At 53.5% G+C, this 26,676-nt stretch overlaps 13 protein-coding genes across 13 annotated transcripts; 8 read left to right on the forward strand and 5 right to left on the reverse strand.

Moving 5' to 3' along the window:
• Window positions 1-721: 721 nt before the first annotated feature.
• PG985_011378 (CMGC/SRPK protein kinase) lies at window positions 722-2,062 on the forward strand (the record flags this gene model as incomplete). The annotated part of the gene is made up of 1 exon (XM_066831145.1): window positions 722-2,062. One exon carries the CDS (start codon window positions 722-724, stop codon window positions 2,060-2,062), a length of 1,341 nt encoding a protein of 446 aa, XP_066681827.1.
• Window positions 2,063-2,564: 502 nt separating this feature from the next.
• Window positions 2,565-3,322, forward strand: PG985_011379 (uncharacterized protein; the record flags this gene model as incomplete). The annotated part of the gene is made up of 2 exons (XM_066831146.1): window positions 2,565-2,899; window positions 2,983-3,322. 2 exons carry the CDS (start codon window positions 2,565-2,567, stop codon window positions 3,320-3,322), a joined length of 675 nt encoding a protein of 224 aa, XP_066681828.1.
• Window positions 3,323-4,502: 1,180 nt separating this feature from the next.
• PG985_011380 (uncharacterized protein) lies at window positions 4,503-4,831 on the forward strand (the record flags this gene model as incomplete). Its single annotated transcript, XM_066831147.1, has 2 exons — window positions 4,503-4,674; window positions 4,749-4,831. 2 exons carry the CDS (start codon window positions 4,503-4,505, stop codon window positions 4,829-4,831), a joined length of 255 nt encoding a protein of 84 aa, XP_066681829.1.
• A 1,040-nt stretch (window positions 4,832-5,871) lies between these two features.
• Window positions 5,872-6,819, reverse strand: PG985_011381 (uncharacterized protein; the record flags this gene model as incomplete). Its single annotated transcript, XM_066831148.1, has 4 exons — window positions 5,872-5,943; window positions 6,015-6,400; window positions 6,442-6,505; window positions 6,553-6,819. 4 exons carry the CDS (start codon window positions 6,817-6,819, stop codon window positions 5,872-5,874), a joined length of 789 nt encoding a protein of 262 aa, XP_066681830.1.
• A 532-nt stretch (window positions 6,820-7,351) lies between these two features.
• Window positions 7,352-7,807, forward strand: PG985_011382 (uncharacterized protein; the record flags this gene model as incomplete). The annotated part of the gene is made up of 1 exon (XM_066831149.1): window positions 7,352-7,807. One exon carries the CDS (start codon window positions 7,352-7,354, stop codon window positions 7,805-7,807), a length of 456 nt encoding a protein of 151 aa, XP_066681831.1.
• A 377-nt stretch (window positions 7,808-8,184) lies between these two features.
• On the forward strand, window positions 8,185-10,367 carry PG985_011383 (uncharacterized protein; the record flags this gene model as incomplete). The annotated part of the gene is made up of 4 exons (XM_066831150.1): window positions 8,185-8,344; window positions 8,397-8,746; window positions 8,800-10,224; window positions 10,263-10,367. The coding sequence occupies 4 exons, from the start codon at window positions 8,185-8,187 to the stop codon at window positions 10,365-10,367; spliced, it is 2,040 nt and encodes a 679-aa protein (XP_066681832.1).
• A 1,845-nt stretch (window positions 10,368-12,212) lies between these two features.
• PG985_011384 (uncharacterized protein) lies at window positions 12,213-13,609 on the forward strand (the record flags this gene model as incomplete). Its single annotated transcript, XM_066831151.1, has 2 exons — window positions 12,213-12,598; window positions 12,661-13,609. The coding sequence occupies 2 exons, from the start codon at window positions 12,213-12,215 to the stop codon at window positions 13,607-13,609; spliced, it is 1,335 nt and encodes a 444-aa protein (XP_066681833.1).
• A 468-nt stretch (window positions 13,610-14,077) lies between these two features.
• Window positions 14,078-14,398, reverse strand: PG985_011385 (uncharacterized protein; the record flags this gene model as incomplete). Its single annotated transcript, XM_066831152.1, has 1 exon — window positions 14,078-14,398. The coding sequence occupies one exon, from the start codon at window positions 14,396-14,398 to the stop codon at window positions 14,078-14,080; it is 321 nt and encodes a 106-aa protein (XP_066681834.1).
• A 2,155-nt stretch (window positions 14,399-16,553) lies between these two features.
• Window positions 16,554-18,239, reverse strand: PG985_011386 (uncharacterized protein; the record flags this gene model as incomplete). The annotated part of the gene is made up of 3 exons (XM_066831153.1): window positions 16,554-17,809; window positions 17,856-17,938; window positions 18,037-18,239. Coding segments are annotated over 3 exons (1,542 nt in total), but the record flags the coding sequence as incomplete, so codon positions are not given.
• Window positions 18,240-19,399: 1,160 nt separating this feature from the next.
• PG985_011387 (uncharacterized protein) lies at window positions 19,400-20,779 on the forward strand (the record flags this gene model as incomplete). Its single annotated transcript, XM_066831154.1, has 3 exons — window positions 19,400-19,726; window positions 19,794-20,170; window positions 20,272-20,779. The coding sequence occupies 3 exons, from the start codon at window positions 19,400-19,402 to the stop codon at window positions 20,777-20,779; spliced, it is 1,212 nt and encodes a 403-aa protein (XP_066681836.1).
• A 359-nt stretch (window positions 20,780-21,138) lies between these two features.
• PG985_011388 (uncharacterized protein) lies at window positions 21,139-22,092 on the reverse strand (the record flags this gene model as incomplete). The annotated part of the gene is made up of 2 exons (XM_066831155.1): window positions 21,139-21,625; window positions 21,731-22,092. The coding sequence occupies 2 exons, from the start codon at window positions 22,090-22,092 to the stop codon at window positions 21,139-21,141; spliced, it is 849 nt and encodes a 282-aa protein (XP_066681837.1).
• Window positions 22,093-23,066: 974 nt separating this feature from the next.
• On the forward strand, window positions 23,067-23,787 carry PG985_011389 (glutaredoxin; the record flags this gene model as incomplete). The annotated part of the gene is made up of 3 exons (XM_066831156.1): window positions 23,067-23,093; window positions 23,202-23,487; window positions 23,618-23,787. The coding sequence occupies 3 exons, from the start codon at window positions 23,067-23,069 to the stop codon at window positions 23,785-23,787; spliced, it is 483 nt and encodes a 160-aa protein (XP_066681838.1).
• A 345-nt stretch (window positions 23,788-24,132) lies between these two features.
• PG985_011390 (gamma-glutamyltranspeptidase) lies at window positions 24,133-26,161 on the reverse strand (the record flags this gene model as incomplete). Its single annotated transcript, XM_066831157.1, has 3 exons — window positions 24,133-25,452; window positions 25,558-25,910; window positions 25,978-26,161. 3 exons carry the CDS (start codon window positions 26,159-26,161, stop codon window positions 24,133-24,135), a joined length of 1,857 nt encoding a protein of 618 aa, XP_066681839.1.
• Window positions 26,162-26,676: the final 515 nt, after the last annotated feature.

A 26,676-nucleotide genomic window follows, 5' to 3' on the forward strand; every position in this document is an offset into this window, starting at 1 on the left:
AGAATGGCCGAAAAAATTGATTTAGCATTTTACATTCAATATTCTATTTTACTTGCTGATGCCACGGTCAGGCCTGGAATATCTAGAGGTAGTTCACATAGAGCTCACACAACCTAGGATTTGCAGTCAGTGCTTGTCGATGAGTTCGTGACATAAGCGCCAGCACCATGCCTCTAGTGTTTCGCGCAGTGACTGGATGCGGCCTCAATCGACAGAAGCAATGCCAGTTCACTATGGTATTTCTATCACTTCCAGATAAGTTTGCAATGGGACGATATCATGTTTAATAACTACTTCGGAGTAATTAGCGGGCATATCTTCGCCCCTACGCTGAGGTGTGTCTTCACTACGAAAAGGAGACAGACGCCAAACGCCAAACTGGATCATTCCTGCCTAAGCAAACAATTAAGCATTAGGTAAACAGCTTTCACCGGTCCAGTTGTTAATTTCTGCTTGGGATATCATTGAATGTTGCCACCTGGCCATCATTCTAAGTTACCTGATTGGCCACATGTTGGTAACTGCACGTTTGCGTTTATCCTGGCAGGGCAATCTACAATCCAAAAACCAAGACCTGGCAAGAGCACATAAATATGTTCAACATTCCGCACCTTCCTCTATTTACTTGAGGTCCCCAATTCCGTTAATGTCCCAAATCTCAACAGTCACACCACGGCTTTTTCTTTCCTCTCCAGCAAACCATCGCGTCTTCTTTGCCACCATGCACACCTCACTTCTCCCAAGCCCGCTGTCAGAGACATCAAGCGATGGCGAGCCCAGAGTCGTGTGGACGTTCCCACCTTGCGAACGGATAGAGGAATACCGCCCGGGCGGTTTCCATCCTGTACATATTGGCGACGTATTCCACGACGGACAGTACAAGGTTCTCCGAAAACTTGGCGAGGGTTCGTTCTCGACAGTTTGGCTTGCCCGTGACCAAAGCAACAGTCGGTATGTCGCCTTGAAGATTGTTGCTGCAGAATCCCAGGCGACTACAGAACTGGAGATATTGCGCCACCTCGCTCAGGTCGAGCCTGTCGAGAAGACACAGTGCATCACGCAGCTTCTGGACCAATTTGAACATGTCGGCCCTAATGGCACCCATGCATGCCTCGTGTTTGAGCCAATGGGGCCAAACTTGAACATCATGATTGAAGAGCTTCTCAATTCCAGGCCGCGGATGTTTGGGATAAATGTCCGCTACCCGCCCCCAATGGCCAAAGTCATTTTGAAGCAGGCCTTGCAGGCTTTGGCTGTTCTCCACGAAAACGGAATCGCACAAGGGGACGTTCAACCGGGCAACATGCTTTTCGCCCCCGACAATATCGACTCCAGCCCCGAGGACACATTACGACAGAAGGAAGACGTAGAAACTGGGTCTATCTCGATTCCAGCGCAGAAGGGTGATGGGAAGTCGTATGATGGGGCCCCGAGATATCTCTGCGTCGCGCAGCCTCTGAAGTCTTTTGCCCACATCCCAGAAGGCTTTCAGATCAAGTTGTCTGACATGGGCGGCGCGTTCTTTTTCTCCGACCCGCCTGCGAAACCCATCGTTCCAATCGGTCTTCGAGCCCCCGAGCTGATTTTGACCGGCGAAGTCAACAAGACTATCGACATCTGGAGTTTCGGCTGCCTCGTCTTCGAGCTCATCGCCGGGCATCAACTGTTCTGTGTGCCGTGGATGGGGTCGGACGCTGAGACGGATGACGACCACCTACTCAAGATCACCAGCCACCTTGGCCCACTCCCAGAGGACCTCTACCGACACTGGGACCGGGCTTCGCAGTATTTCACCCTCGAGCGCAAGCTGTACAACTGTGAACTCGGCGGCGTCAAGGAAGGGCGTGAGCCGCTGCTGCTGGAGGAACAGTCCATGGAGGAGTTTTTCGATGAGGCCAAGCCGGACCTCGATGAGGAGGAGGCAGGCAAGGTGAAGGCACTTGTTCGACGAATCTTGCAGTATGATCCTGAAAAGAGACCCTCGGCGGCGGAGCTCTTGCGTGATCCCTGGTTCAGTGGCGAGGAGATTGAGGGCGGCTCGTCCGAGTCAACAACCATGTAACACTACCGACACTTATGTATCTGAATACGTTCGTCAGTCGCACAGCTCTAGACTAATCAAACCACATTCCCCCATCTCTTGTGTTGTTGGTCAGCATGGTAATTGCCCCAATGCATTGGGGGCCGTCGTTTGCGATTGGTCTATTTCCTCACCCCCCTCGATGCAGTGCTACATCAAAACCATGTCGTTATAGGCCAAGCCTCGCCTGGTTGGGCTTACATGCCATGGCTGAAACATGCACCGGTGCCATGAGTTCGAGAGCCTGGTTCATGGGGGTCAATCAGCCCCCAACGTCAGAACCGTTTTATTTTTGAAACCAGCCCACCTTTCCTGTTGCTGTTCCTTTCCCTCCTCCTTGTGCACTTTGTCATCGTTGGTTCCCACTTCCAACGACGACCGGTGATCGCGCTCCTCTCCAACTACTGGGCTTGCTTATTCCATTGATCTGAAACCATTATCACTTCGTTCGCGGTACAGGCGACGAGTGTCCATCTAATTTGCCATGTACAGCGAAAACAATGCCCCGGAGGTGTTGTCCACACTCCCCGCGCAAAAGGAGGTGGTGCATCACAAGTACGCCCATCTGGAGCCGGTGATAGCCTCCTATCCGCAGGATCGAGTCTCGAACCCGATCACGCCTTCACTGTCGCAGACTAGCTATCCACACACGGACGGTCTTCTCCCGACGTCGTCTTCTTCGTCGGGAATGGAGAAGCATGTCGCGGAAAAGCCAATATGCGGATTGAAGCAGCGGAACTTCATGATCCTCGTCATTGTGGCGCTCGTCGTTTTGGGCGCCGGGATTGGTGGTGGGGTAGGCGGTGGATTAGCAGCTCGGTACGTGGTTATCCCATTTCCCTCGTCCGATTGGAGCAGTGCAACCTTTGGCCACTGACATCTACTTCGTTTCCAACATGCAGGAGGGGCTCTGGACCCAGCACAGAGTCGATATCGGTATCGGTCACGCCGTCAGCTTCACCCACCCCGTCGTCTCCTACGGCGTCGTCGTCGTCTGCGCCCAGCCTTTCGCAGGTGCCAGTCAAGCTCGACTGTCCCCGAATCGACGGGACGACGGAGAAATACGACAAGAAGTGGACGTTCGAGTACAGGTGCGGAAAGGACATCACGGGGTCCGAGTACGACATCGTGTTCCTGGCCGCGTACGCCCTCGAGCATTGCGTGCGGGCCTGCACGAGCTACAATAAGAACCGGAATAGCAATGAGTGCACGGCGGTGGAGTTCAATGCAGGTGAGTACTAAGTCAGCCTTTTGATCAGAGTGGGTTTGGGAGAAGATGGGAGATCAGAAAAGCGGACTGACGACTGACGCTTGCGGGGTGTTGACAGATAGCAAAGCATGCGCCGTGAAGAATGCGACGAGTGGGACGCCAATCAATCCCGCGAATCCGACACGCCAGGTTCTGGCAGTACTCCAGCAGTAGTTGAGTGACATAGCAAGACACAGAAGACAGAATCTTGTTCGCGCGTAGAACGAAATCGGCACCGAATGTAGCAAAATTGTTTCCATGATGACTCCGCGACAAACGGAGCATTGAGGATGCCAAACAAATAAGGAATACGTTTACGTGGCCGGTCTATTGCAAATTTACTGTATGAAATGGGCGTACCAGACTATCCGCGTTATCCAGTCAATGGATTCCTCTGGCTGAAGTATATAAACATCGAGTCATCAACTGAACCAACTGTGGAGTGTTCTGGCTATGCCGCCCATGCAGCCTCAGGAATAACCAGTGCCTTCTCAGAACCTATGATGGCAGCACATGTCTGATTATTCCACTTAATCTAGGTTGCAACCAGTGGAATAAACGAATGCCACTGTAATAATATTCTGTATGACTTGTTATTCCAAAAGAGACTTGACCGGCTTATTCCTGCAGGGCCTTGCCCCGTCGTGGCAAAACGGATGTGGCTCCCGTAGAACATGAACCTCTGCAACAAAGGGCTTCTGGCGGCGAGGGCGCCCGTAACAGAAGCAGCTGGAGGATATCGTTCTTGACACTCTCAATTTGTTCGTCTAATACTCTCATTCCTCGAGAACAGGGAGTCGTTGGTAAAGAAGTATACAAGAGTTAAAAATAGGCCAGAAAGGCATTGGGCGTGATGATATCTTTTTGAGATGGTATATCTTTTGGTAACCTGCTTTGTGAGATGTTTATTTCATGCGAGTCCTCGGGTGACTTAGTTTTGGCCCGAAGTGAAGCGAAAAGGTTAATGTTTGGTATCTCCGGTTACATGGAGACTATTATCAATTACTATAAAAAGGTATCTCCCACCCGAAATATTCTTTTCCACGTCACCTATTCCTACTACCATTCCAATTTCTTTCATACGAATTAGCAACCAACCCTTGCCCGACTCAGTAATTAACCCAACTCCTCACGCAGGGTTCCTTATATTCTCCAGGAACCCCTTTTCACAACATGTCTGGTGAGCTGATGCAACCTTCGAATATGGCGTCGTCTGTGTTGGACAAAGCCGTTGCTACGAATTCGACCTCCGCTAATCAGTTTCGGTTCTTCCAGCGCCTGCCACCCGAGTTGCGCATGATGATATGGGGTTACGCCCTGGACCTGGAGAAGGAGCATAAGGGAGGTATATCTTAACCCCCGGGGCGTTGGTCCCTCCAATTGCTTCATTTCGCCCCTCCTTCTGGTCAACTGGGAAAGTCGCGTCGTGGCACTACGCCGTTACCCCGATGCCCATCCAGTCTACCGGCACCTGGACCCTGGTAGCACCCCAGTACCAGTAGGGGTAGTGCGTTTCAACCATTCAGATGACGTCCTGTACCTCCATCGGGACTTTTCAGCTCGTTTCAGCAGATTGGGCTCCTACCATACTCCCAACCGAACGGACAACATCTTGGTGCCCTCGTTGGATGCTTGGCTGTACCAAAACCCACACCGTTGCTACTACATAGACGGCAGGTGCGGGGATTTCTGCCTCTTGTCAGATTATCTCGCTCTTCTCGGCATTCATATGTCCAAGCCAGGTGACCCACCACCAAAGCAATCGGAGGTGAGCGGCTCCTTCGATTGGCTTTATGATGCAACGGAAATCGTCATGGAATCCCAGTACTCGTTCAATTGGAGTCGATCACGACACAATTCGAGCATTGCCAACAGAACTTCATGGGACGAACTATAACAGTTGCGCTATGGCGCATTCCCTGAGAGCTGATCCTGGTGGGGAAAAATAGCAAAAGAACTGCAAATCGCCTCTAAGAGGCTGGGTGGTATTGGGTATCGTATTGCTTTGCTTGGGGGAGGATTGGTGAGACCAGAAAGGAAAAGAAGGTACGAAAGAAGAGGGGAATGAAAGGCATCAAAGGACGTCTGGCAGAATTCACCAGTATCGTCGTGTTCGTACAGTTTGATAGCCATTTCAATCAATTCTCCATTCCAAATTACATGCAAGGAATTGATAATACTTATTGTTTAAGCAGTGCTCTGATACATGTCTTGAATCCATAACACGTCTTCTACAAGCTAAAGCTATGTATTCAAGCTATAGTTCTCATTGATCTCTTGAATTTACGGACCAAACTAGCTGGATGCATAATACCTTGATGTATAATTGAAGTATTGATACTACGTCGAATATAACAGCCGAGATTACCGCCGACATTCAGACATACACCACCATGCCTGAACAGAAAGGAACATAAGATTGGAACCAGGGCCAGTCAATTATATTCATGGGCTCGAAACTTTCCACAACGCTCGAAGCACTTTCGCAAATAGTGGAGTGACAGATTGTGCGTCGTAATACGCCCATTGAATTTGACCATTATCATGTGGTTGCCTCGGCCGAAGCAGACTGGACCGAAAAGCCGTCATAGACAGCCGACGCCGCTGGGAAAATCTATCGCATCGAAATAAAACGGGTCAGCAAGCGTCACCAAAGCGGGATCATCCGTGTTACTGTATACTTACCATGCCGATGCTAGTCGCTGTAGTTTCCGTGAAGCAGAGTATGTCCATGTCCTTGATCCTGGTCGTGAACTCGTCCCTCTGTTTCTCGAGGATGTGAGAGTCCTGCCGCAGGACGGCGAGTAGCTGCGTCTTGGGCTGGCGCAGCGAGATCTTGGGAGTTCTCCAGAGCATCTCTCCGAGAGCGGACTCGTCACTGCAACGGTGGGGCATTCCGAAGGATATAACACCTTTTGTGCTGCTGTACACCTCCTCTTGGTCGGGAAGTCGGCCGTGGGAAAGGGAGTTGTCGGCGGCGATCAAGGCCTCCTTGATGACGAGAATTCCAAGGATATGTGCGATGAAGACGATGGGTCGATTAATACGGCCAATCAAAGCAGTCAGTTGGGCTTGCTCGATTCATCCTTTGAACTAAGAAGTGGTAATATACTTACAACCACAACTCGAAGACTGGCAAGATCGGTCAGGAGATTCTCTGCGAAGCCGGAGAGACCCTGTTAACCGACATAGTGTGTCACTTTGACCACTCTTGAGTCATAACCCAAGACGATGATTCTTGATGTCTTGAATCATCTTTAGCTAGCAGGTCTCGCGGCCAGCAGAGGCCTGATTGGCAAGACCATGTACCGAGCAGAGATCCTCTGCGGCCATGGACAAAGATGATGCCGATTCCCTCGTCAGAAGCTCCTCCCGGAGCGAGCACGTAAGGGCCACGGTCGTTCTCGTCCTGAGGACCATCTCCACTCGGCTCACCATCACCAGAAACAGGTGGCTGATTGCCCTTCCATAGACTCAAGATGCCGTGCATGGTTAGCTGAGTGGCCGACGGTGCGTAAGAGAGCCTATTAAGACACAACAGGTTGTTTAGTGCGACAAGCCAAGAGAGAAGTCGAATGTCTTATGAGTTGACTAGCTGTCAGCCAAGGTGCAGCAATGGTCACATAACCTTCTCTCAAGCAGAAGACGGATGGGTAGCTACTGTACAGAAAAGAAATGACAAAGGAAAGGGTTTGAGGTAGAGTTGACGCCAAGCCTGGGATATGACCGTTTGTTGCCAACAAACGCGATGCATCACTTTCACTTTCTCGCCTAAGGCACATACCAATCTGTGATAGATCAGGCAGTGTAGACTGTTGGTGATTGGCCAAAGGCATCAAAGCGGGGCTTCTAGGCTGCCGTCCAATGAATGATCTTGGCAATACCCCTGCATGTAACCAGATCAGATTGGTGCAGATACCCCTCACATAAGCAACGACATAGCAGACTCATGAGACACCGAAAGCAAGCTTCTGCCAGAACGCCTAGGACACACACGCCATCCTGAGCGAGGAAATTCGACCATGGACCCGATAAGCGCGTTTTCCCTCGCATGCAACATCTTGCAGATCGTGGATACAAGCGCCAAGATCCTGGTCAAGGCAGCAGAATGTTACAACGACGGAGCTACCGCCGAAACGTCGCAGCTGAGCGGCAACGTGCGCTTACTTGAGAGCCTGAGCTCCGAGCTCAAAGCCATCGACGCACGGGCCTCCAACCCCTTTTCTACCTCAGAGCTCAGGCTGCTAGAGGCAAACGAGAGGTGCTTACAGGTCTCTGACAAGCTCATCCACCTCTTGGATGGCCTCAAGGTCAACGAGAAGTCGGTCTGGCAAGCGTTAAGCAGAAGCATCAGGACAATCCGTCACAGAGAAACCATAGCCGGATTACGTGACGGTGTCTCTGAGTGTCGAGCGAACCTGAACCTTGCGTTGTTGCTGGTCATGCAGTATGTACTTGGCTACCCCATCCCATCTTAGTGGTTGCGGATATGTTGTGGCCATTGCTGATACTATACCATAGTGAGAGATCATGCGGGATGGCAGCCACGACTCTAAAAGCACATTCAGACGCGGAGGCTCGTATCCTCGGCACCTTTGACCAACAATCAACCCTGCTCGGTATGGAGATCCAAAGTCTCAGCACTAAGATCGAAGGCATATCGCTTAGCCGATGCGAAGACACCATTAAAGACTTTCGCTCCGTACACGAGACCCAACTTCATCAACTCTCCCAGAGGGTTGCAGAGATCATTGAACAGCAGAGTTCTGCGTTGAGGTCCCAGGAGATATGCGACAGCTCATGTCAACCGAAAGTTGCCCGGCAGAGAATCTTGGACAGCCTTCACTTTCCGCATATGCAGGAGAGGAAAGCACAAATCTCAGACGTCTACGAGGGGACATATGGATGGATCTTCCGTGACGACGTCACATTTTCGTATGGGAAAGACAATTTCGTCAGTTGGTTGCCCAAGCGCGACAGCCAGAATAACGTCTTTTGGGTCTCTGGGAAGCCAGGTACGTTTCGGCATCACTCCACGTTCCTTTTCTAACATTTCGTTACATGCAGGGTCCGGTAAATCAGCCCTGATGCGGTTTATGGATGAGGAGCTGGAAAAGCACAACGGACTCCTACCATGGACCAACACTACTCATGTGATCAAGGCATCTCACTTTATTTGGAAATCTGGCTCTTCTGCGCAGAAATCTTTGGAGTTTTTGCTACGCTCCTTGTTATACCAGTTTCTTGACCAGCTTCCGGACCTGATCGAATTAACGGTGCCACCAGGCAAATGGAAATCAGCTATATCATCAGAGCGCCGGCCAACCGAGTGGTCCTTGCCTGAGCTATCACAATCGTTGCGGTCTTTAATCCAGAAAGCCACTTGCTGCGTATTCATCCTAATAGATGGGTTGGATGTAAGTTACGGTAGAGCCCTCTTACTTAGAAAGCGCTAATAGGGGATATATAGGAACTGGAGGACACCGGGGGACGACAAGAACAACTGTTGGACCTCATCCAGTCCCTGGGTTCTTTTGATGAAGTCAAGATCTGTGTCTCAAGCCGACCTGAGAATATCTTTCGTGACGCCTTCGGAAACTATCCTCAGCTCCTGTTGCAAGAGCTTACAACAGACGATATTGAGGTCTTCATTCGAGGCCAGTTTGGCAAGCAACCACGATTACGGACTTTGAGCCAAGGAGATAACAAGTTTATCGACACCCTCCTCGCGAGAATTGCGGCAGGTTCCTCAGGCGTCTTCCTTTGGGTATGCCTAGTGGTGACAGAGGTCCTTGAAGAGGCTAGAGACGGTGCCGGTGTTGCGGAGTTGATTGATATAGTGGACAAAGCGCCCAAAGACCTCGACGACTACTTTTGCCGGATCATGGAGGCCATTGAGCCGAAACACCGGGCCGAATCATCGACTATGTTCCAAATTGCTCTGCATAAGGAGACATCTTACGTCACCTTATTTGCCTTACGTTTACTCGATCTTTCTTTCATTGAAGAGCGAGATAGCGATTTTGCGCTTCGCTCGGAGTACGACATCGCCAAATTCGACACCAGCAAACATGGGCTCACCACGAGACTTGATTCCGCTTTTCGTCGGGTCAACAGCAGGTCTCGAGGACTCCTTGAGGTCCACTACGTCGAAGACGATACCGAGAACTTGTTCAACCTCGATGGTTTGTCTATGTCCGATGCGGCACTGGCCACTTCTTCGCGGTCGAGAGAAGACGGAGCCGGGCCTGATGGGCTAAGCCAGGATACATCATATATGGCTATGGCATTCAACTACCACGTGAGCTTCCTGCATAGGTCATTCCACGATTACCTTCTCGAGCCTGAGAACATGGCGCGTCTCGATCAAGGCTCCAAAGGCCGATACAATGCGCGATTGTTCCTATGCAACGCCAGACTTGTCCAGATGTTGTCCCTTGATTACAAGAGTCGTCCGGACCATGCACTGTTAGCCTTTGGCCTGGCCAGCGGTGTGGTCAGTGCAATCTCCGTCGACGATCTCAAGTTCTCAGAGGAGAGTGTTCAGGTAGCCGCCCAGATGCGGCCAGTGGTCGAATTTCTTGCGCAAAGCGGAGTGCAAGCCAGGACGGAAACCCCTTGGTATCTGGCAAACTCACTGGAATACTACATCGAGGAACAGAACAGCTTTCTTGCCGTGGCGATCGACTTTGACCTCGATGCGTACCTGAAAGCGCATCTGACGAAGGAGGCTATTCGTACCAAGAGAGGTCGACCCATCTTGGACAATGTTCTCCAGCCAACAAACTGGATAGTAGAGAGCAACACGAGCCACGACCCACATGTCAATCTCGATATTCTCAAACTTACCTTGGATCTGGGGGCAGACCCAAACGAGGTGTGGCGATCTGTCTCTGTATGGGGGTCTTTCTTGCTGTCGCTGTTGGATGGTAGCTTCGGCCCATCCGGACCGAGCCAACGACAGTCATGCGTGGAGGCGGTCAAAATTATGCTTCAATATTCCGCGGGTCCCATACTGCCGGCAGCGTGGTTTACTGAACATTTATCGAAACCGGTCGACCATGCGAAGGCAGCGGGGACGTGCCAGCTAGTCGACATGAACACAGAGACTATCCCCGTCGCATACATTTTAAGGCAGCTTCCACAGATGTTCACCACACATGCACCGCAAATACTAGATGAGTGTATCATCTTGGCTGAGGAGAGGGCTACCCAAAGGTTGCGAGTACCTCAAGTAACTACCTAAGTAGTCACTCACTGTGTGATGAGCTTTTTCGACCTGTCTCATTCTCAATTCACGAATTAAACATGTGATGCTGCTGCACCACCATGGATACCACTTGGCGGATGCCGTCAAGCTATGCTCTTTGTCTCCGGTCTGGTAGATACGGGGCGGATTCTGGAGGTCAGATGGCGTATTTGTAACGTGTCTCATAAGCTGTCATTTAGTCTTTGTTCATCTGCTCACTTGAGGACCACTTGATGTGACAGCCACAAGTGTACAACTTGTGACATCCGTTTTGGAAAGTTCGCCGAGCCTTTACTTTGATTGCCATTGTTATATGTCACAAGTTTAGTCAGGTTAGCTAGAATTCATTATTAAGTTCCAGTACGGATAACCACTGGAATAACCACCAGATGATCATGACATAACCATGGGATAATCATGCAGTAAATGGAATCCTATTGATCCAGCTTCTGATAGTAGTTCATCTTTGTTGGAAATTTTGATCCATGTCCCGGACCAACGATTCGCCGCGGGGGCATCATAGCGCTTGCCACAAACAAAGAGGGAGATGCAAGTCGATCGGATTAGAAAACACGTTGTCATGGCAATAACGCATCACCATCCAGGTTTCTAGCGTAGTCAAATGCAGTCAACTGCTCAGTTTATTGATATATTGCCCCTATCAGTAATCACAAGTGAATAGCGGCTGTAATATCATAGTCTTTTGCCACGTAAGAGGAACAAGGATACAACATGTCACATCTAGACAACTCTAGCAGCTGGGAAATGATGTGTCATCAGTGCGTTGCCAGGTGAGCCAAAACAGGGCGTTGTCGGTCCCTCAAACAGCAACGCATCTTCACCCAAAAAGATTCTGTTGTACTAGAAATGAGTCCCTCTTATCTCTGCTCATTAGGTGATGTTGTCTATTTCCCCATATTACCTGATTATAGGTTATCGCCCAGCTTTGGAAGCCTCAAGCCAACATGGACATGATCGATTTCATCTACCAAAAGGCAACCCAACAAGAATCTCAGCCAGCCGACAGAAATCCAAAGGAACGTCCTCTCGTCGATAGTAACTATGGAGACGTTGCGCAATACTTCTCCGAGCTGCGCAGAAGATGTGAAGAAAAATGGGACAACAGTGATCCTATATACAGCATCACACTCGGTGCTCCCTACCCGCCTTGCATCCGACCCGCATCCAACCTCGAACCCACAACGATCACGGAGATAGCTTATGGAACTCTGCATCCCAGGAAGAAAATTCTTCTTCAGATTGTTGATTTCTTCGAACAGCATCATCAAGTTTGCGCGCTTGTGAAGGACGAAGGAAACAATGGGGCTGTACTGGTACTCTGCCACACAGCTAGAGAGGCACTCAAGAAAGGTCAAGCCATTGTTGTGAAAGAGCCCAGAGCAAGCAGACGCATTGATACCCGTGTGACGTTTTGTAAATGGGCGTACCTGTTCATCGGAGTTGATCATGTATCTGACGTGGTTTGGATGGACATGACCGGGCCGCATGTCCCAAAGGAATGGCGGGATTCCCGCTTTACTATCCCTAAGGCCCCAGTGCGGGTTCCCCCCTTGGCCTCTGGGTCATCCACTAATCTGCCCGGATCCGAACCCGACGATGACGCCTTTCACAGAATGAACGGGGAGGCAGAATCAACCCCGCCGTTGGTTGACTACGCGACATTCTCCACGTCAGTGGAAGTCCGACAGTCCCTACCTGGACGTGGATTCGGGTTGTTTACCAAGCAGGCTGTCTCTGTTGGTGAATTATTGCTGTGTGAGAAGGCGCTTGCGTACGAGTGGTCGGGCGAGGAGCCCGAGGATCGCCGCTACCCACCAGGTAGATTGCTTTTCTCCGACACCCGCACCGGGTTTTTTGGAGGCCAAGCGCGGCTCTTGACACAGCTGGTTCAGAAACTGCGCCGGAATCCCGAGACTTACCATCAGTTCCAACAACTGTATCGTGGAGAGTACGAGGGTGTACCCCAGCTCGTGGTTGATGGCCAGCCCGTTGTCGACACGTAGGTACAATATGGGACTGCTCAAATCGGTCAGATTTCGTACTAACTAATGTGTATCTTAGTTTCCACGTGGCGAAGGTCATCGCACTCAGTGGCATGGGCGCACCCAGAAGCAGCCAACTTGTCTATGACAGAAGGGACAGTCCTCGACGGTCTGCCTACCACGCCTGCGGCGTTTGGGCTCTGGCATCGCGTATCAACCACTGTTGCCTGGCCAACTGTCGCCGCAGCTTCATCGGCGACATGCTGATTGTCCGTGCTACACAGGACCTGACCGCAGGCACCGAGTTGCTCTTCAGTTACTGTGACACGCCGGGAGGAACACCCGAAATCGGCCCTGATGTCCAACAGAAATTGATGCGAACTTGGGGCTTTATGTGCCGATGCGCGTTATGTTGTACCTACAGGGAGGCGTCGCCGGAACCCTTGTTGGTAGAACCTTCCCAAAGGCTCCGGGAATTGGGCTGTCTCATCTATGATCCGAATTTCTTCGTGGGAGAAGGTGTATTGGCCGGGTTCAAACCGATACTAAGACAGCTGGAGGAAGTCGGTGGAGTCAAAGATCTGATCGCTCGCCTTGTCGCAGCTCCTGTGCCTCACTTCGAGATGGCCGACTTCTGTGTAGAACTGGCGGCTTACCAGTCCCATGTACTGGAGCCGTCAGCAGCGCTTGTTAACTTCCTCCGCGGGCTCAAATTACTAGGATTTCAGATCACAGCGTACCCTGTTGGCGCCGAGAGGGCCGTGTCGGTACAGACTCCATTGGTGATTACGTCATGGGGCGTGGCGAATGAAACTGCCCTTCGCGCTGTCACGGGCCTCGTCGGGCTCTATGGGAGGCTTCACCCTGGTCTAGTACCAGCAATGAGAGGTTACGGCAGAAGATTGTACAGTATGATAGTGGGCCAAGAGGCAACTGCAGCTAGCGACTGCTGGCGGCTCAGCTTCGCGTACAAACATGTGCCCCATATTGCGCACGAGCGCATCGCAGGCAAGGCACGCAACATGTAGTACAGTCAGACGTCAAGATAGGACAATTCAGGGTCAATAGAGGTTCAAATGCGAGTAATTTGGACTGTGACATTTATGTTCAGCGAGTGACTGGGAGTTTTATTTCTGTCTAAATTTTTGAGTTGACCTCTCAATCGAAAAAGCCGTTAGTACTATATCCGATGTTGAGTTTGGCTTCGACAGATTCGAAGGATGCAAATGAGCGACATGAAGAAACCCTGGCCCTCCACCCTTTCATAACCAATTCATGATTGTCGTTGAATTGCGTCTCAGTGATATGCCACATCTTGTTGAAATTCTCGCTCTCTCATAGGGCTGATAGAGGGACTCTGAAGGCTGTGTTGTTGCATGGCATCTGGTAATATTCCGAATGGCGAGTAAGCTTCAAGATTTTGCTGCGTGGCGTCGACTGATGGATGGAGTGCTACTACATACCATTTCCGAAACAAGGTTGACTCTGGGAGATCCCTACTTGGCGCAGATGTTGCTGCCGTTGCACTTTAGACCCTTGCAGCATTTGCCACCGGGCACAGCCACGTTGCAGGTGTTACCCTCGCCGCGGCAGGAGTCCCTGGCGTCAAGGGCCTCGGGGGCGTCGGCCACAGGCGTGGCGACGGCGAAGGCGGCGAAGAGGAGAGAGGCGACGATGGTGAACTTCATGTTGGGCAAAAGTTGGCAGTAGGGGGGTTTTGTGCTGTGAAGATGAGATTTGACTGTGTGGCTCGTAGGTTTCTGATGGATGTTGATGATGAGATCAAACTCACGTCCTGTCTCTGGGAAAGTTGCCATGTATTTATATCCGTCAGGCGTGTATCAATTCGACCATGGTTGCGGCTATCTCGGGCGTTGCCTGATTTGCCTCCTCTGACGTTGGGACGCAGACTATTGCTACATCAACAGGAGCACGCTGACAACCGTATGACCACCATCTATCACCACAAAACATCAGCAATGGCCTGTATATGTATGATGACACCGGTATTCATGATACCCTAGAATTATGCCACTGTCTGCGGGCTTTTACTGCCTCGGTTCCGAGACTGCGCCAGCGCTTTTCCCATTGCGTAACCGAGTTTAGTGGTTATTCCAGCTTACTCTGACGGTACCTCCTGTTTATTCCAGTGTCTTCGAAGCAACCGGTTTACGCAACAGGTCTTTTCCTATATTGTTCCAGTTTGTCCCAACTAATGCATTAGTCTAATATTCCAAGGAAACCGTATTTTAGCACTGACCCCCATAGCATACGGCGTATCGTATACACCTTTCCAATACGATGTCCATGCCTTTCAGAATATCGCCGAAGTGGCTTGAGGGTGTCCGCCTTAGGGGCGGGTCAACATGCCGTATACTTCCGCTTCGCTGCTTGTCTTATTGGCGTCAACGCCTGCGAGTTGGAGCCACCTATCATACTGATGTTGCAATATCTCCCAGGCAGTTGATTGGTCGACGAGAAGAAGCTAATGTATTGCAATATATATAGAGAAGGCCGGTTGGATGTGGCGTCTGAGGTAATCAGGCTTTCCTGGCCGCAGTCAGCGAAATGCGGGGAAAGAAAGGCTTGTTTCCAGTTCAGGGGTATCTACAGCGCTTTGGCGTATTGCCGTATAACTGGTCTGCCCACATGAGGTATACCCCTGAAGAGAGAATCTAGGTTGACATTGCTCAAAGGTTGTAAAGTGTCCACTGGCTATATGGCGCATGTTCCAAAACTCCTGCGATGTTCCGGCGCACACCACTGCATCATCAACAAAACATGACAGGTAAGAAAGTTCGTCCACTATAAAAGGAAATGGTGGTGTATACATTTTCAGCTCCAGTGCTAGTTTGCGACGTATACCGCTTCTTCTCGGATGTAACGGACAGTGTAGTGCCGTTGACCATATGATCCTTAGTACGACTATGCATGTTGGGGTAACACATACAGCCAGTTTATAAATATATCAAGTAATTGCAATAATCGGACGCGCTGATTGGCGAGACTCTGCATCTAGTAGGCTTCCTTTTGCAAGCTGCCTGACGTTCTTACACCTTTTCCCCTGAAGCTGTAGGGGATAGGACGCGTATTTCCATTGTCCTCGATGGGTGTATCGAGGTTCAAATTCAATGAGTAACAATAGTAGTTGGACTCTGCATGTGGAATCGATGCGGAGCCGCGAGCGATCTAGACCGCACTAAAGTATTGGTATGGCTTAATATGGCATGAGGTGAGAGACGGCCAGTTCCCCGCTGGGCAGGCCATGGGGCAATACAAGCCCGGACACCTGATCTCACCCCGGTGGAATTCCGTCTTACTCAGGCGGGACGAACGGCTCATCTCACATCAGCGGCGAACACCTTCCTCTTGAGACGCAGTATTGCCAGACAAGAGATTTGGCGAATCGGCACTTAAAGAGTTTGGCCCTGCCAAGTTCACTATTGGTCACCGGGACCGTGGTGTAACCAATATTATTACAGAAAGAGAATAGTCTTAAAATATTAACGCCAACAAACGGTCAACAGAAGACTCTTCAGTGGCCACAATGATTTAGTCAGAGTCAGGCGAGGGTATAAGCTGCCTTTCATCAGTAGTTTGGAAGAGTCTTCGGGAAGATCACGACAGATGCAGCTGGGCCAGGGAGGGTGTTTGAGCGGTCAGATATGGCACTGGGATCTTTTCAAACTGCAGTATGTGCAACAATTTCCAGAGTTACCGTCACCTCCTCGTCAACCCTTATGCAACGCTCAATGATGTGTACATTGCCAGGCTAAAGCATTGACCCAAGATAAAGGCTTGAAGTCGTATGTGGCGTTCTGCATGCATATCCCACCACTCACCGGTCGTCCCCAGCAATAATGACGGCCGCCTGCTCCCCCAACCCATACACCGCCGCCTGCAAATGCGCCCCAATCACCACGGGGAACACAGACGCGTCCGCCACGTACAGCCCCCGCACCCCGCGCACCCGCAGCGACGTATCCACCACCCCTGCCCATCGCGCAGGTCCCCCTGCGGATGGTAAATCGAGTGCGCGTCCGCCGCGATGCGGGCGTCGAGGTATTCGTCGTCCCGCGCCGTGTCAGGCCCCAGGGGCCGCGCCGCGAACGCGCTAGGCGGCGTCTCCGAGGCGACCACGTCGCGGCCCAGCGCGGTGGCGTCGCCGACCATGACGGTCGCCAGGCGCCGCAGCGACTCGCGCCAGACGCGCCGGTCGGAAGCGGTGGACAGGTAGTTGGGGTCGATGACGGGCGGCACCCTGGGGTCCCGTGAAGATATGGTGACGTGGCCGCGCGAGGTCGGGTGCAGGCTGGCGAGCGAGGTGGCGAGGTGGGTGCCGTCGACGGCGATGGGCGGGTCGACGGAGGGGATGGCCGAGTAGGAGATGAAGGTCTCCATGTCGGCCAGCTGGCTGTCGCCTTGGTCTGAGGAACCCGTATCCGGGTGTTCAGCTTCGCCGTCCTCCTTGGGCACGGCGGTCGTCGTGACCCAGTCGTTGGGGTTGCCGGCCCCGTACGGGGGTTCGCTGAATAAGGGGTTGTCAGACCCGTAGGCGTAGCCGAGGCTCGGGTCCTTCAGCCGCCACTGGCAAATCAGCATCATGTGGTCCGCCAAGTTCTGGCCCACATCCGGCAGCTCCACGACTTGCTCGATGCCGTGCTGCGCGAGTGTCTCGGCGGGACCGATGCCCGAGAGCAGCAGCAACTGGGGCGAACGGTAGGCGCCGGCCGAGACGACGACGCGCTTGGCCTGGTACTCGGTGCCGTTGGCGAGTCTGACGCCAGTAGCCTGCACGTCACCGTCGTCGCCATTGTTCAGTGTGACGGACTCCACCAGCGTTTCCGTCAAGACGGTCACGCCCTCGAGCGGGTAGATGGAGCTGGCGATCTCGCGCTTGCCATCGCGGCGGCTCTCGTAGAGCTCCCCGATGCCGAGGATCCGCCCCGCGTTGCCGTCGAGGTCGGGAATGGACTGAACCCCATTCTCGTGCCAGGACTCCAGGACCTTGTCCCGAAGGGGATAGTGGCGACCGGTGCAGGTAATGGAGTCGACATGGACAGGTCCGCCGCGCCCGTGATGGTCGGGATTGCTGTCATCGCAGTAGTCCTCCGTCTTACGGAAGTAAGGGAGTTGCCCCGCGTAACTCCAGCGCTGGTCACCGACTGTCTCGGCCCAAAGGTCGTAGTCGAGGCTTGAGCCTCGGGTCCAGCCACCTTGGATGATTGCTATGTTAACATGTTGATCTGTTCTCTCAAAGGAGTGTTTGCGTACCCTGGTTGATGACAGATCCGCCTCCGAGAGCACGCCCAGCTGGGTTCGGGATTACACGATTGCCCAGGTTGGCTTGAGGAACACTTGGTAATCCTTGTCAGCAGCGATCTTGTGGTGGAGATTACGAGAGCCACGAGGGGGCGCGTCGAAACGCCCCATCACCCCGCGGACAATCACTCACGTCTGATAGTTGTAGTCAAAGTCGCCCATCACTGTGTTGGTCGAGTTGATGTACACAATATCGGTCCGATCGCTCACATCGGGCCCAGCCTCAATCAAGAGGATCTTCAAGGAGGGATCCTGCTCTAAGAGGCGGCTGGAGATGACCGACCCGGCGATCCCACCGCCCACCACAATGTAATCCCAAACAACTGGCAGCAACATGATGAATGTTCAGGAGTTCGTGCAATTGCGATTTGAAAGAGGGGAAGATGACGGGATCACTTCAGCCTGGGAATCTGGTGGGAAAGAGATACCTCATGTAGGTGCCTGCCCGGATCCATAGCAGGCGGGACAGGTGCAGACTCTGTCTTGCTACGCCGCAGGGCACTATCCGATATGCATGCTGTGTGATTGTTCACGAGAACTGCATGAGTGCGGCGCAATAAGAAACCCATCCTGGCCACGTCTGGTGTTCTGTCCTGGGCGCCCTGCATGGCACCAGTGTGGCTTGGCGAATGCACCGTATTGGCAAGATTAGCGAGATCCCCAACACCCCCGCCCGCCACAGCAATCCTCAATTGCGACTGACAACTCACAACATCCAGGCCAACCCACATATATAATCCATTGATAATCTATTAGCTGGATATTATAGCTTCACTCGCTTTATATTATACCAAAGACTTGTCAATTTCAACTCAAATGGCTCTTGGTGAGGAGTTCACTCATGCCGACTCTACCCAACTGTAGAACGGCAAAACCGCTTCGGCGATGCCAAGCCAAGTTTGCTCACATCTCACTAGCGTCGATGCACCTATCCATATAAGTGCCCTTATACATATCGCTTCCTTGTTTCCAGCAAACAAACTGCATCCGAGTCTTGAAGATGTGCCGAATTATCCCAGCACCTGATCATTGGTCACAACGCCCAGCAAGCGACCGCAGGAATAAACCGTCTTGATTATTCCACTTACCCCAGGGAACAGTAGTGGAATAAGCTAATACGATTGGAGTAATAGGTGTTCTTTTATAGACCTGCTTATTCCTGAGGAGACTTGCCCGCTTTACTTTCGCAGGGGCTTGCCAGCTTGCTTGCCTCCTCACTATGCAAGCCACAGGGATGCAGCTGACACAGATCGGCATCCCCAACTGTCTTCTTATACAAACAATCCTCACCACCTTCAACGTTGATTATGTTATTCGTCGATTCATTTCCTGGAAGAAATGAATGGTGTGATATACAGTTCGCGGTTTCTAGCTTAGAGTTGTATAAAGTGGGAAGATATGCTATATGTAACGTCGGCTTTGCTGTGATCAATTTTGCCACTGCATACCCGATCCATGAAGATTTAGTTGGCAGGTCATTGATCCAAGTAATAGCCATGTTTTTGTACCGGCGGCTGGCCATTGTGGGCAATGACACAGGTCCTCCTGTCATCCAAACCGACTTCATACCCCCAAGCCAGCGGGGTGTAAAGCTCTTAGTAATCAACCCCGTTCTCATGGTTCTGACAGCCATATGGACGACGTTGAGGTTTTGGTGCCGCAAGATGAAGGGTGCGGGCTACTTCGCCGAGGATTGGATGCACCTCGGAGCCCTCATTTGCTTCTACGGCAACCTCGTGTGCAATAACCTTGGGGTGCTCATCGGCGGAGCGGGACACCACCTGTGGGAGCTCCAGCCCTGGCACATCGTCCGTCTATCCGTGGTAAGTCCACTTGTCACCCCAACCGATTAAGGATGAGACCCCCTAATCACCATAACGAGGGACTAAGGTTGCATACTCCGCCCAAGTCTTCTACGCCGTCTCAATGGGTCTAGTCAATATGAGCATCGTCTGGATGCTCCAACGCATCTTCATCACCCGCGAGTTCGCCATCGCCGCCAAGGCTGTCATGGCCTTCTCGGTCGCCTGGACCATCCTCACCATCCTCATGGGCATGCTCATCTGCCAGCCGGTCGAGATGAACTGGAACCCGTTCACTCCCGGCGGCCGCTGCGGCAACCAACTGGCCGGCTTCGTGGCCGTCGGAATCATCGACGTCGTCAACGAATTCTGCATCCTCTTGTTGCCCATGCCGATGGTCTGGCGGCTCCAAATGCCTCTGCGCTACAAGGCGGCTGTCTTCTGCATGTTTGGTGCTGGTGTCCTGTTCGTGCTTGCTTATGTCTCCCCTTTTATTCCCTTGCTTGTTATGCGTTCCTTGTCGTTAAACATAGAATACTTACTCACGTATCCCAAACTCCGTACAGTACCTTGATATTCGCCGCGGTTCGTGTCTATGAAATGGCGCACGTCGACTTCACCGACGTGTCGTATGCCGCCATCGATGCGACCATATACGCCGACGTCGAGCCCGGGGTTGCCATCATAGTATCCTGCAGCCCAATTCTGCGACCCCTTTTCGATAAGGTGTTTGGTCGGGGCGCCTCAACCGATATCAAGAGGGATCAAAGACGACCCGACGGTAGTCAGCAAAAGCCTACTCTGGGAACGTTTGGACGCAGCAACCGCGACCGACGAATGAGAGGGGATACGATCACGACCGAAGGGTTCACCGAAATAGACGATGACGCCCGCGGGCAGATCCAACTCGCAACCATAGAAGTTCAGAACACTGGAAGGAACTTGCAAGTTGGATCCACGACAACATCCGAGTCGATTAACCACTCAGGGGTTTCAAACATATCACGTACCAGTTCTCAGAGGGGAATTCTTCTGGTGAAGGAGACTTCTGTCACATCACAGAAGGTCATGTAATTAAGAACTGGCTAGCACTTATTGTTATGACATCGATCGGTCAATCGACAAGGGCGTTGGTTCCATATTATATCGGTTCATTCATGATAATTCATATCATTTGAACAATAAGCGCGTTGATTTCATGTTGGGCTGGTCTATCCAGGGAAGCCCATTCCGTTTGAACAAGACATCGCGTGAATTCAGGGTTCCCAGAACAAACCGCGTTATTGCTAGCTAGCCAACTAGGAAACTACTCTTTCTGGACCACGAATTATTGTCCTTCTTCTCTCTTCGGAGGAAACATTAACCTATAACCCATGACCCAGCATGTACGAAAAGAGAAAAGCCAAGTGCACATCCATCAGCCAACCGAACTCTTACTCCGAAGCGTTACCATCCGCCCCAAGCTCCAGCCGCTCCTCGATAGCGCGCACAACCTCGCTCCACTCCATCATGGCCCCGTCCCCGACATCCCCGCACGCCAGCGTCTTCTTCTGCGGGGCCAGGACCTCGAACCAGCCGGTCCCGTCCGCGTTGCCGACGCCGTACTCGTCCTCGAGCACGCGGATCTGCTTGGCCGTGATGGGGTGGCGCCACATGGCCGTGTTCATGGCGGGCGCGACGAGGATGCGCTTCGTCTTTTTGGCGTCGCTGCTGCCGCCGGCACCGTTGGTGGTAGCGGCGCCCTCGGGTTGCTCTTGGTGTTGTTGGTGCTGCTGCCGGAGCTGCGCGATATCCGTGTCCAGCTCGCCGCGCGCGTCCCAGGCGCGCACCACGCTCGTCAGGATCCCGTCGGCCATGCCATTGACAATCTTGGCCATGGTATTAGCGCTCAGGGGCGCAATGACGAGGAGATCAGCCCATCTAGTTAAGGTGTATCAGCGTTTAGTTCAATTGGCCGTTTTCCCGATGCCTCTTCAGTATAAGGGGCAGCGAAAAGAAACCCGATCATAGGTTATTGAAGCTTACCGTCGGAGCTCGATGTGGAGAATGGCATTGCCGCGCTTCCAGGGCTCCTTCCACTCGTCCTCGTCGACGTAGACGGCGTCGACGTTGGGCTGGTGGCGCAGGCTGGAGACGGTGGGCTGCTCGGCGGACTGGCCGGCGAGGAAGCGCGAGGCCGAGGGGGTCAGCAGGATGCGGATGCTGAGGTTGGGGTGCCGCGCCAGGGCCTGGACGATGAGCGGCAGCTTGATGGTGGCGACGGACCCGGACGCCGCCAGCAGCAGGTGGGTCTTGCCGTCCAGCAGGGCCGCCGTTAGGGCCGCCAGGGATGTGGACTCGCGCCGGATGTGGTGGGCGTCGTGGTGCGAGGAGATGTACTGCAGCATCTTGGTGGATGGATCAGTGTCCCTTGCAGCCGATGGGGGGCCTGGTCATGCAGGTTGTGTAGGTGTAGGGTGATACTAGGTATCAATGATAATGTCAATGATAATGTCAATTGAGATGAGGTATTGGCGTTGATTGACCTGATGGATCTTGGAGAAGCAAGTCCCTTCTTCCCCTCCATCAAAGGGGGAGCCAAGGCGGGGTCTTTTGTCTATTTGTACAGAGTCACTTCAATTTGGAGCTTCAGCTTGTCCCTGGCAAACCTAATCCTCGATTTAGTCAGCCCGCGATGTCGGCTCGCGAGGACTCAGTTCGGCATCATCAGGTTCAATCAAGCTTTCCAGCTTTTGCTACGATCTTCTGATGTCCGCCGGTTGGAGAACTATGATGCCATGCCACATATCGAACGATGAGGTCCGAACAGAGGAGTGTGGAAGGGAAAGTGTGGTAGCACGAGGACTCTGGAAGTGGCAGAGGGACTATGAGTGAGCGCCTTCAATCGCATCAGTCGCCTGTACTTGCCCAGTTGGTGCAGCTTTTTTAGCCCGGCTTTGTTGGAGGGGGGCTTAGGTATGGGAAGTGCGGGGTGGGTGACTGTTGGTGGTTGGTGAATTGGCCTGACTGCTCGTTGCTCGTCGCGCAGGCTTCTGTCTTAGGGGTTCACAGGCTTTGATACACAGGCGGTTTGATTGGTTCTATAGGCGTCTGCCAGTCCATGCAAGGCTGCTGGTATTCGGCGTCTCGACCCACACAAGCTTTTTTTTCGCGCTGCTGCTTGACAATCCAGCATGTCAACGATTTAACGGCGACTGGAATTGACTAGATTGATTACATCATCCCTGCTCAATCCCAATCACCGGCAATTCTGCATCTCGCCGCTCGCCGACTGTTCAGAAAAATCATTCGACGAGGAAGCTATCCGCCAAGTTTCGCAACACTGAACCTACAGTATACTTAGATCGCAACCAAAGTCACGATGTTCTCTAAGTCACTGTTCTCCGCCGTGAGTGATCCAGAGTCTGTTTCGGCTCGAATGAGTCAAAACACAAACAACCCCATCGTAACCGTAGTAGCCCTGTAACTGACCCGCGATGATTGCGACTGACTGTAGGGCATCCGACAAGCCGCCCGCCCCATGGCGATGCGCTCGTCGGCCGCCGCCATGCGCCCGGCGCCCTTCCTCTCCGCCTTCCAGACCCGCCTGCTCTCCGACACGACGCGCCAGGCCATCGAGAAGGCCGTTGGCTCCGCCCCCGTCGTCCTCTTCATGAAGGGCACCCCCGAGACCCCCCAGTGCGGCTTCTCCCGCGCCAGCATCCAGATCCTCGGCCTGCAGGGCGTCGACCCCAACAAGTTCGCCGCCTTCAACGTGCTCGAGGATGAGGAGCTGCGGTCAGGTAAGCACACCGAGCTTCCAGAGTAACTATGTCGCAACACACGACGATGCGCGATGGTGGTGACGGGTAGAGGAAGAAGAGGCGACCTATGATGTTTGATACTGATAACTAACGCATCCTTGGACAATAGGTATCAAGGAGTTCTCCGACTGGCCCACGATCCCCCAGCTGTACCTCGAGAAGGAGTTTGTCGGTGGATGCGACATCCTGGTCTCGATGCACCAGGACGGCTCATTAGCCAAGATGCTGGAGGAAAAGAAGGTCCTGGCTGCCGAGGGCGCTGAGTCGGACTCGAAATAAAGTTGGACAGAGAGATTGGGTAAACATATGCTTCTTTTCTGCATGGCCGGCGGGTGACTACGAGATTTTCGGTAGACGACGCGCGAAAACTACCTGTACAATACGAAATGCCGTCATCACAACTTAATGCGAACAACACTCTGAAGACTGAAATTATATCATTGCCACTGCCAATGCGTCAGATGAGAAGGACGATAATTACAGAATATATACAGTGCTCAAATCTAACAAATCATCAAAGATAGGAAGCCAAACTGCCATCAAATTCGTTCCTTGACACATCGTCGGTTACTGCTTAGATGGCCATCTAAACGTTTCTCGTACATCCAAGAGGGAGTTCTTCCTTTACTGCGGGTACGCAGCACCATCTCCCCGCATATCACTACCCGCAGACCAGATGCCGACATCCTCGACGGCGTCGACGCTCCAGCGGATGATCTGCCCGCGCCCGAACATGCCGCGCTCCTGCCCGGTCAACACCTCGACGTTGTGGCCCATCTCCTTCAGTCCCGCGATGGTCGCCTCGCTCATGCCCTCCTCGACGTAGACGGTCCGGTCCATGACCACGCCCTCGTCGGGCATGCCGGCCCCGATGCACACGCGCGGCGCGTCGAGGGCCTGCTGCGGCGACAGGCCGCCCACCACCTGCCCCAGCAGCGTCTGCACGTGGCCCTGCGGCTGCATGAAGCCGCCCATGACGCCGTAGACCGAGTGCAGCGTCCCGTCGTGCAGGTTGGTAACGGCGGCGGGGATGATGGTGTGGTAGGGCCGCTTGCGCGGGGCGAGGACGTTGGGGTGCGTGCGGTCGAGGCTGAAGTTGGCGCCCCGGTTCTGCAGGGTGAAGCCGCACCCTTTGGGGATGATGCACGTGCCGAAGCCGCCGTAGTTGCTGTTGATGAAGGAGATGGCGTTGCCCTGCGCGTCGGCGCAGGCGAAGTACACGGTGTCGCTGCTCTGCAGGGCGGGCGAGGGCTGGCCGTGCTGGACGGGCTTGTCGGTCGCGCGGGCCGGGTCGAAGAGCTTGGCGCGCTCGCGCAGGTATTCCGGGGCGATCAGGCCCGCCGAGGGGACCTTCTCGACGTTGGGGTCCGTCACCCACCAGCTGGCGTCGGCGAAGGCGATGCGCAGGGCCTCGACGATGGCGTGCAGGTATGCGGGCGAGTTGAAGTCCTCCGGCTTGAAGGTCGGGATCGTGCCCGCGGCTTCGAGCTCCTGGAGGATGCCCAGCGCCATCAGGGCCACAATGCCCTGGCCGTTGGGCGGGTGCTCCCAGAGCTCCAGGCCTAGGTCCAGGTCCTTGTCGACCTCGCCGCCGCTCTTGACAATGTTGTCCTTCAGCTTCTCGGCCACGCCCTGCCCCCGGAACTTGAGCGAGATGGGGTCCACGGGCTCACTGCCCATCTCGAGGTGGTGCGCCAGGTCGTCTAGCTCGAGGTGGCCGCCCAGATCCTGCACGACTTTGACGAGCTCCTCGGCGATGCGGCCCGTGTAGAAGCCCTTCTTGCCCTCGGTCGCCAGTGTGCGGAACGTCTGGGCCAGGGTCGGGTTCTTCATGAGCTCGCCCGGCCGCGGCGCCCGCACGCCGTCGGGCGCGCTCGGGTCGTCCTTGAGCATCTCGCGGAAGTTGGGCGAGGCGGCGCGGATGACGGGCTCGGCTTTGTCCCACTGTGTTATTGCATGTTAGATACATAACTACTTGGTATTATGGCAGCACGTGATTCCACTCTAAGTAGAGATCTTGCTTGCTCTGGTGGTGAGGGGGTAACATACGTAGTGCGTAACCAGCTCCGAGACGGGGAACCCCTTCTCGCCCAGTTCGATGGCGGGCGCGAGGATCTGCTCGAGCGTGACCTTCCCGCTGCCGAAGCGCTCGACCGTGTCGCACCAGCCCGCGGGCGCACCGGGCACCGTCACGGCATGCACGCTCTGCATGTCGATCTTGCCGCCGGCGTCGCCGTCGGCGAGCCCCAGGTCCTTCCGGATCGTCTCGAGCGTGCACTTGCCGCCCGCGCGCCCGGACCCGTTCAGGGCCGACACCTTCTTAGTCTGGGCGTCGTAGTAGAGGCAGAAGACGTCGCCGCCGATGCCCGTCGAGGCGGGCTCGGTGATGTTTAGGCCCGCCGCTGTGCACATTACAGGTTAGACTTGACCCGCTTGATAAGGTGGCCACTCCGGGCAGTTTGGACGTACCGACTGCCACCGCGGCGTCAGCGCAGTTGCCGCCCGCATCCAGGATCTCGATGCCGCATTTCGCGGCCAGGGGCTGCGTGCAGGCAACGATGCCCTTGGTGCTGTGGACGACGCTCCGGCGGCTGGGGAACTTCATCAACGGGTCCGACCCGGGCGGGAAGACCGAGGGGATGGTCAATGGCATCGCGTTTGCGGGAGGGAGGCTATCGTTGAGCGGGTGTTTCACACTGAACGTGGGGTAGCGGGGGTGTAGGTGGTACGTGTAAGTAAGTGTCTGTATCGCGGAAGCCCAGAGAACCAGAGCTAAGAATAGTCGTCGTTTGCGAGCAAGACCGTTCAATAATATGAGGTTCGGTTTCAGATATGTTTACCGATGCGCCTTTTTTTTAGTTAAGTGAGAATATACGGCAATCACAACTACAAACAGAAGAATCGACGGTGATGAGTCGTCCCTCTTATCACGTATCACAAGGGAACTGAGCATTCCCGACGGCTAATGCTTGTTAGCGTCATCGCAGCACGTTCGGTTTGGAGGGGTTAGTGGGAACACTTGCTGCTCCTCAGCTGGATCGGTCGCCAATTTTGGGCTAGCCCGGCAACCAATACTCCAACGGGGTTTGGAGTCAATCCACTGGTCTCCCAAAAGACTTTCTGGGGAGGCAGTCAAAAGAGAGATTCCAGTGATGCCGCACCTCCGAG

The sequence above is a fragment of the Apiospora marii genome (genome assembly GCF_038362585.1).
Source record: "Apiospora marii strain CBS 49790 chromosome Unknown utg000007l_segment0_segment0, whole genome shotgun sequence".
Taxonomy (NCBI): Eukaryota; Fungi; Ascomycota; class Sordariomycetes; order Amphisphaeriales; family Apiosporaceae; genus Apiospora; species Apiospora marii.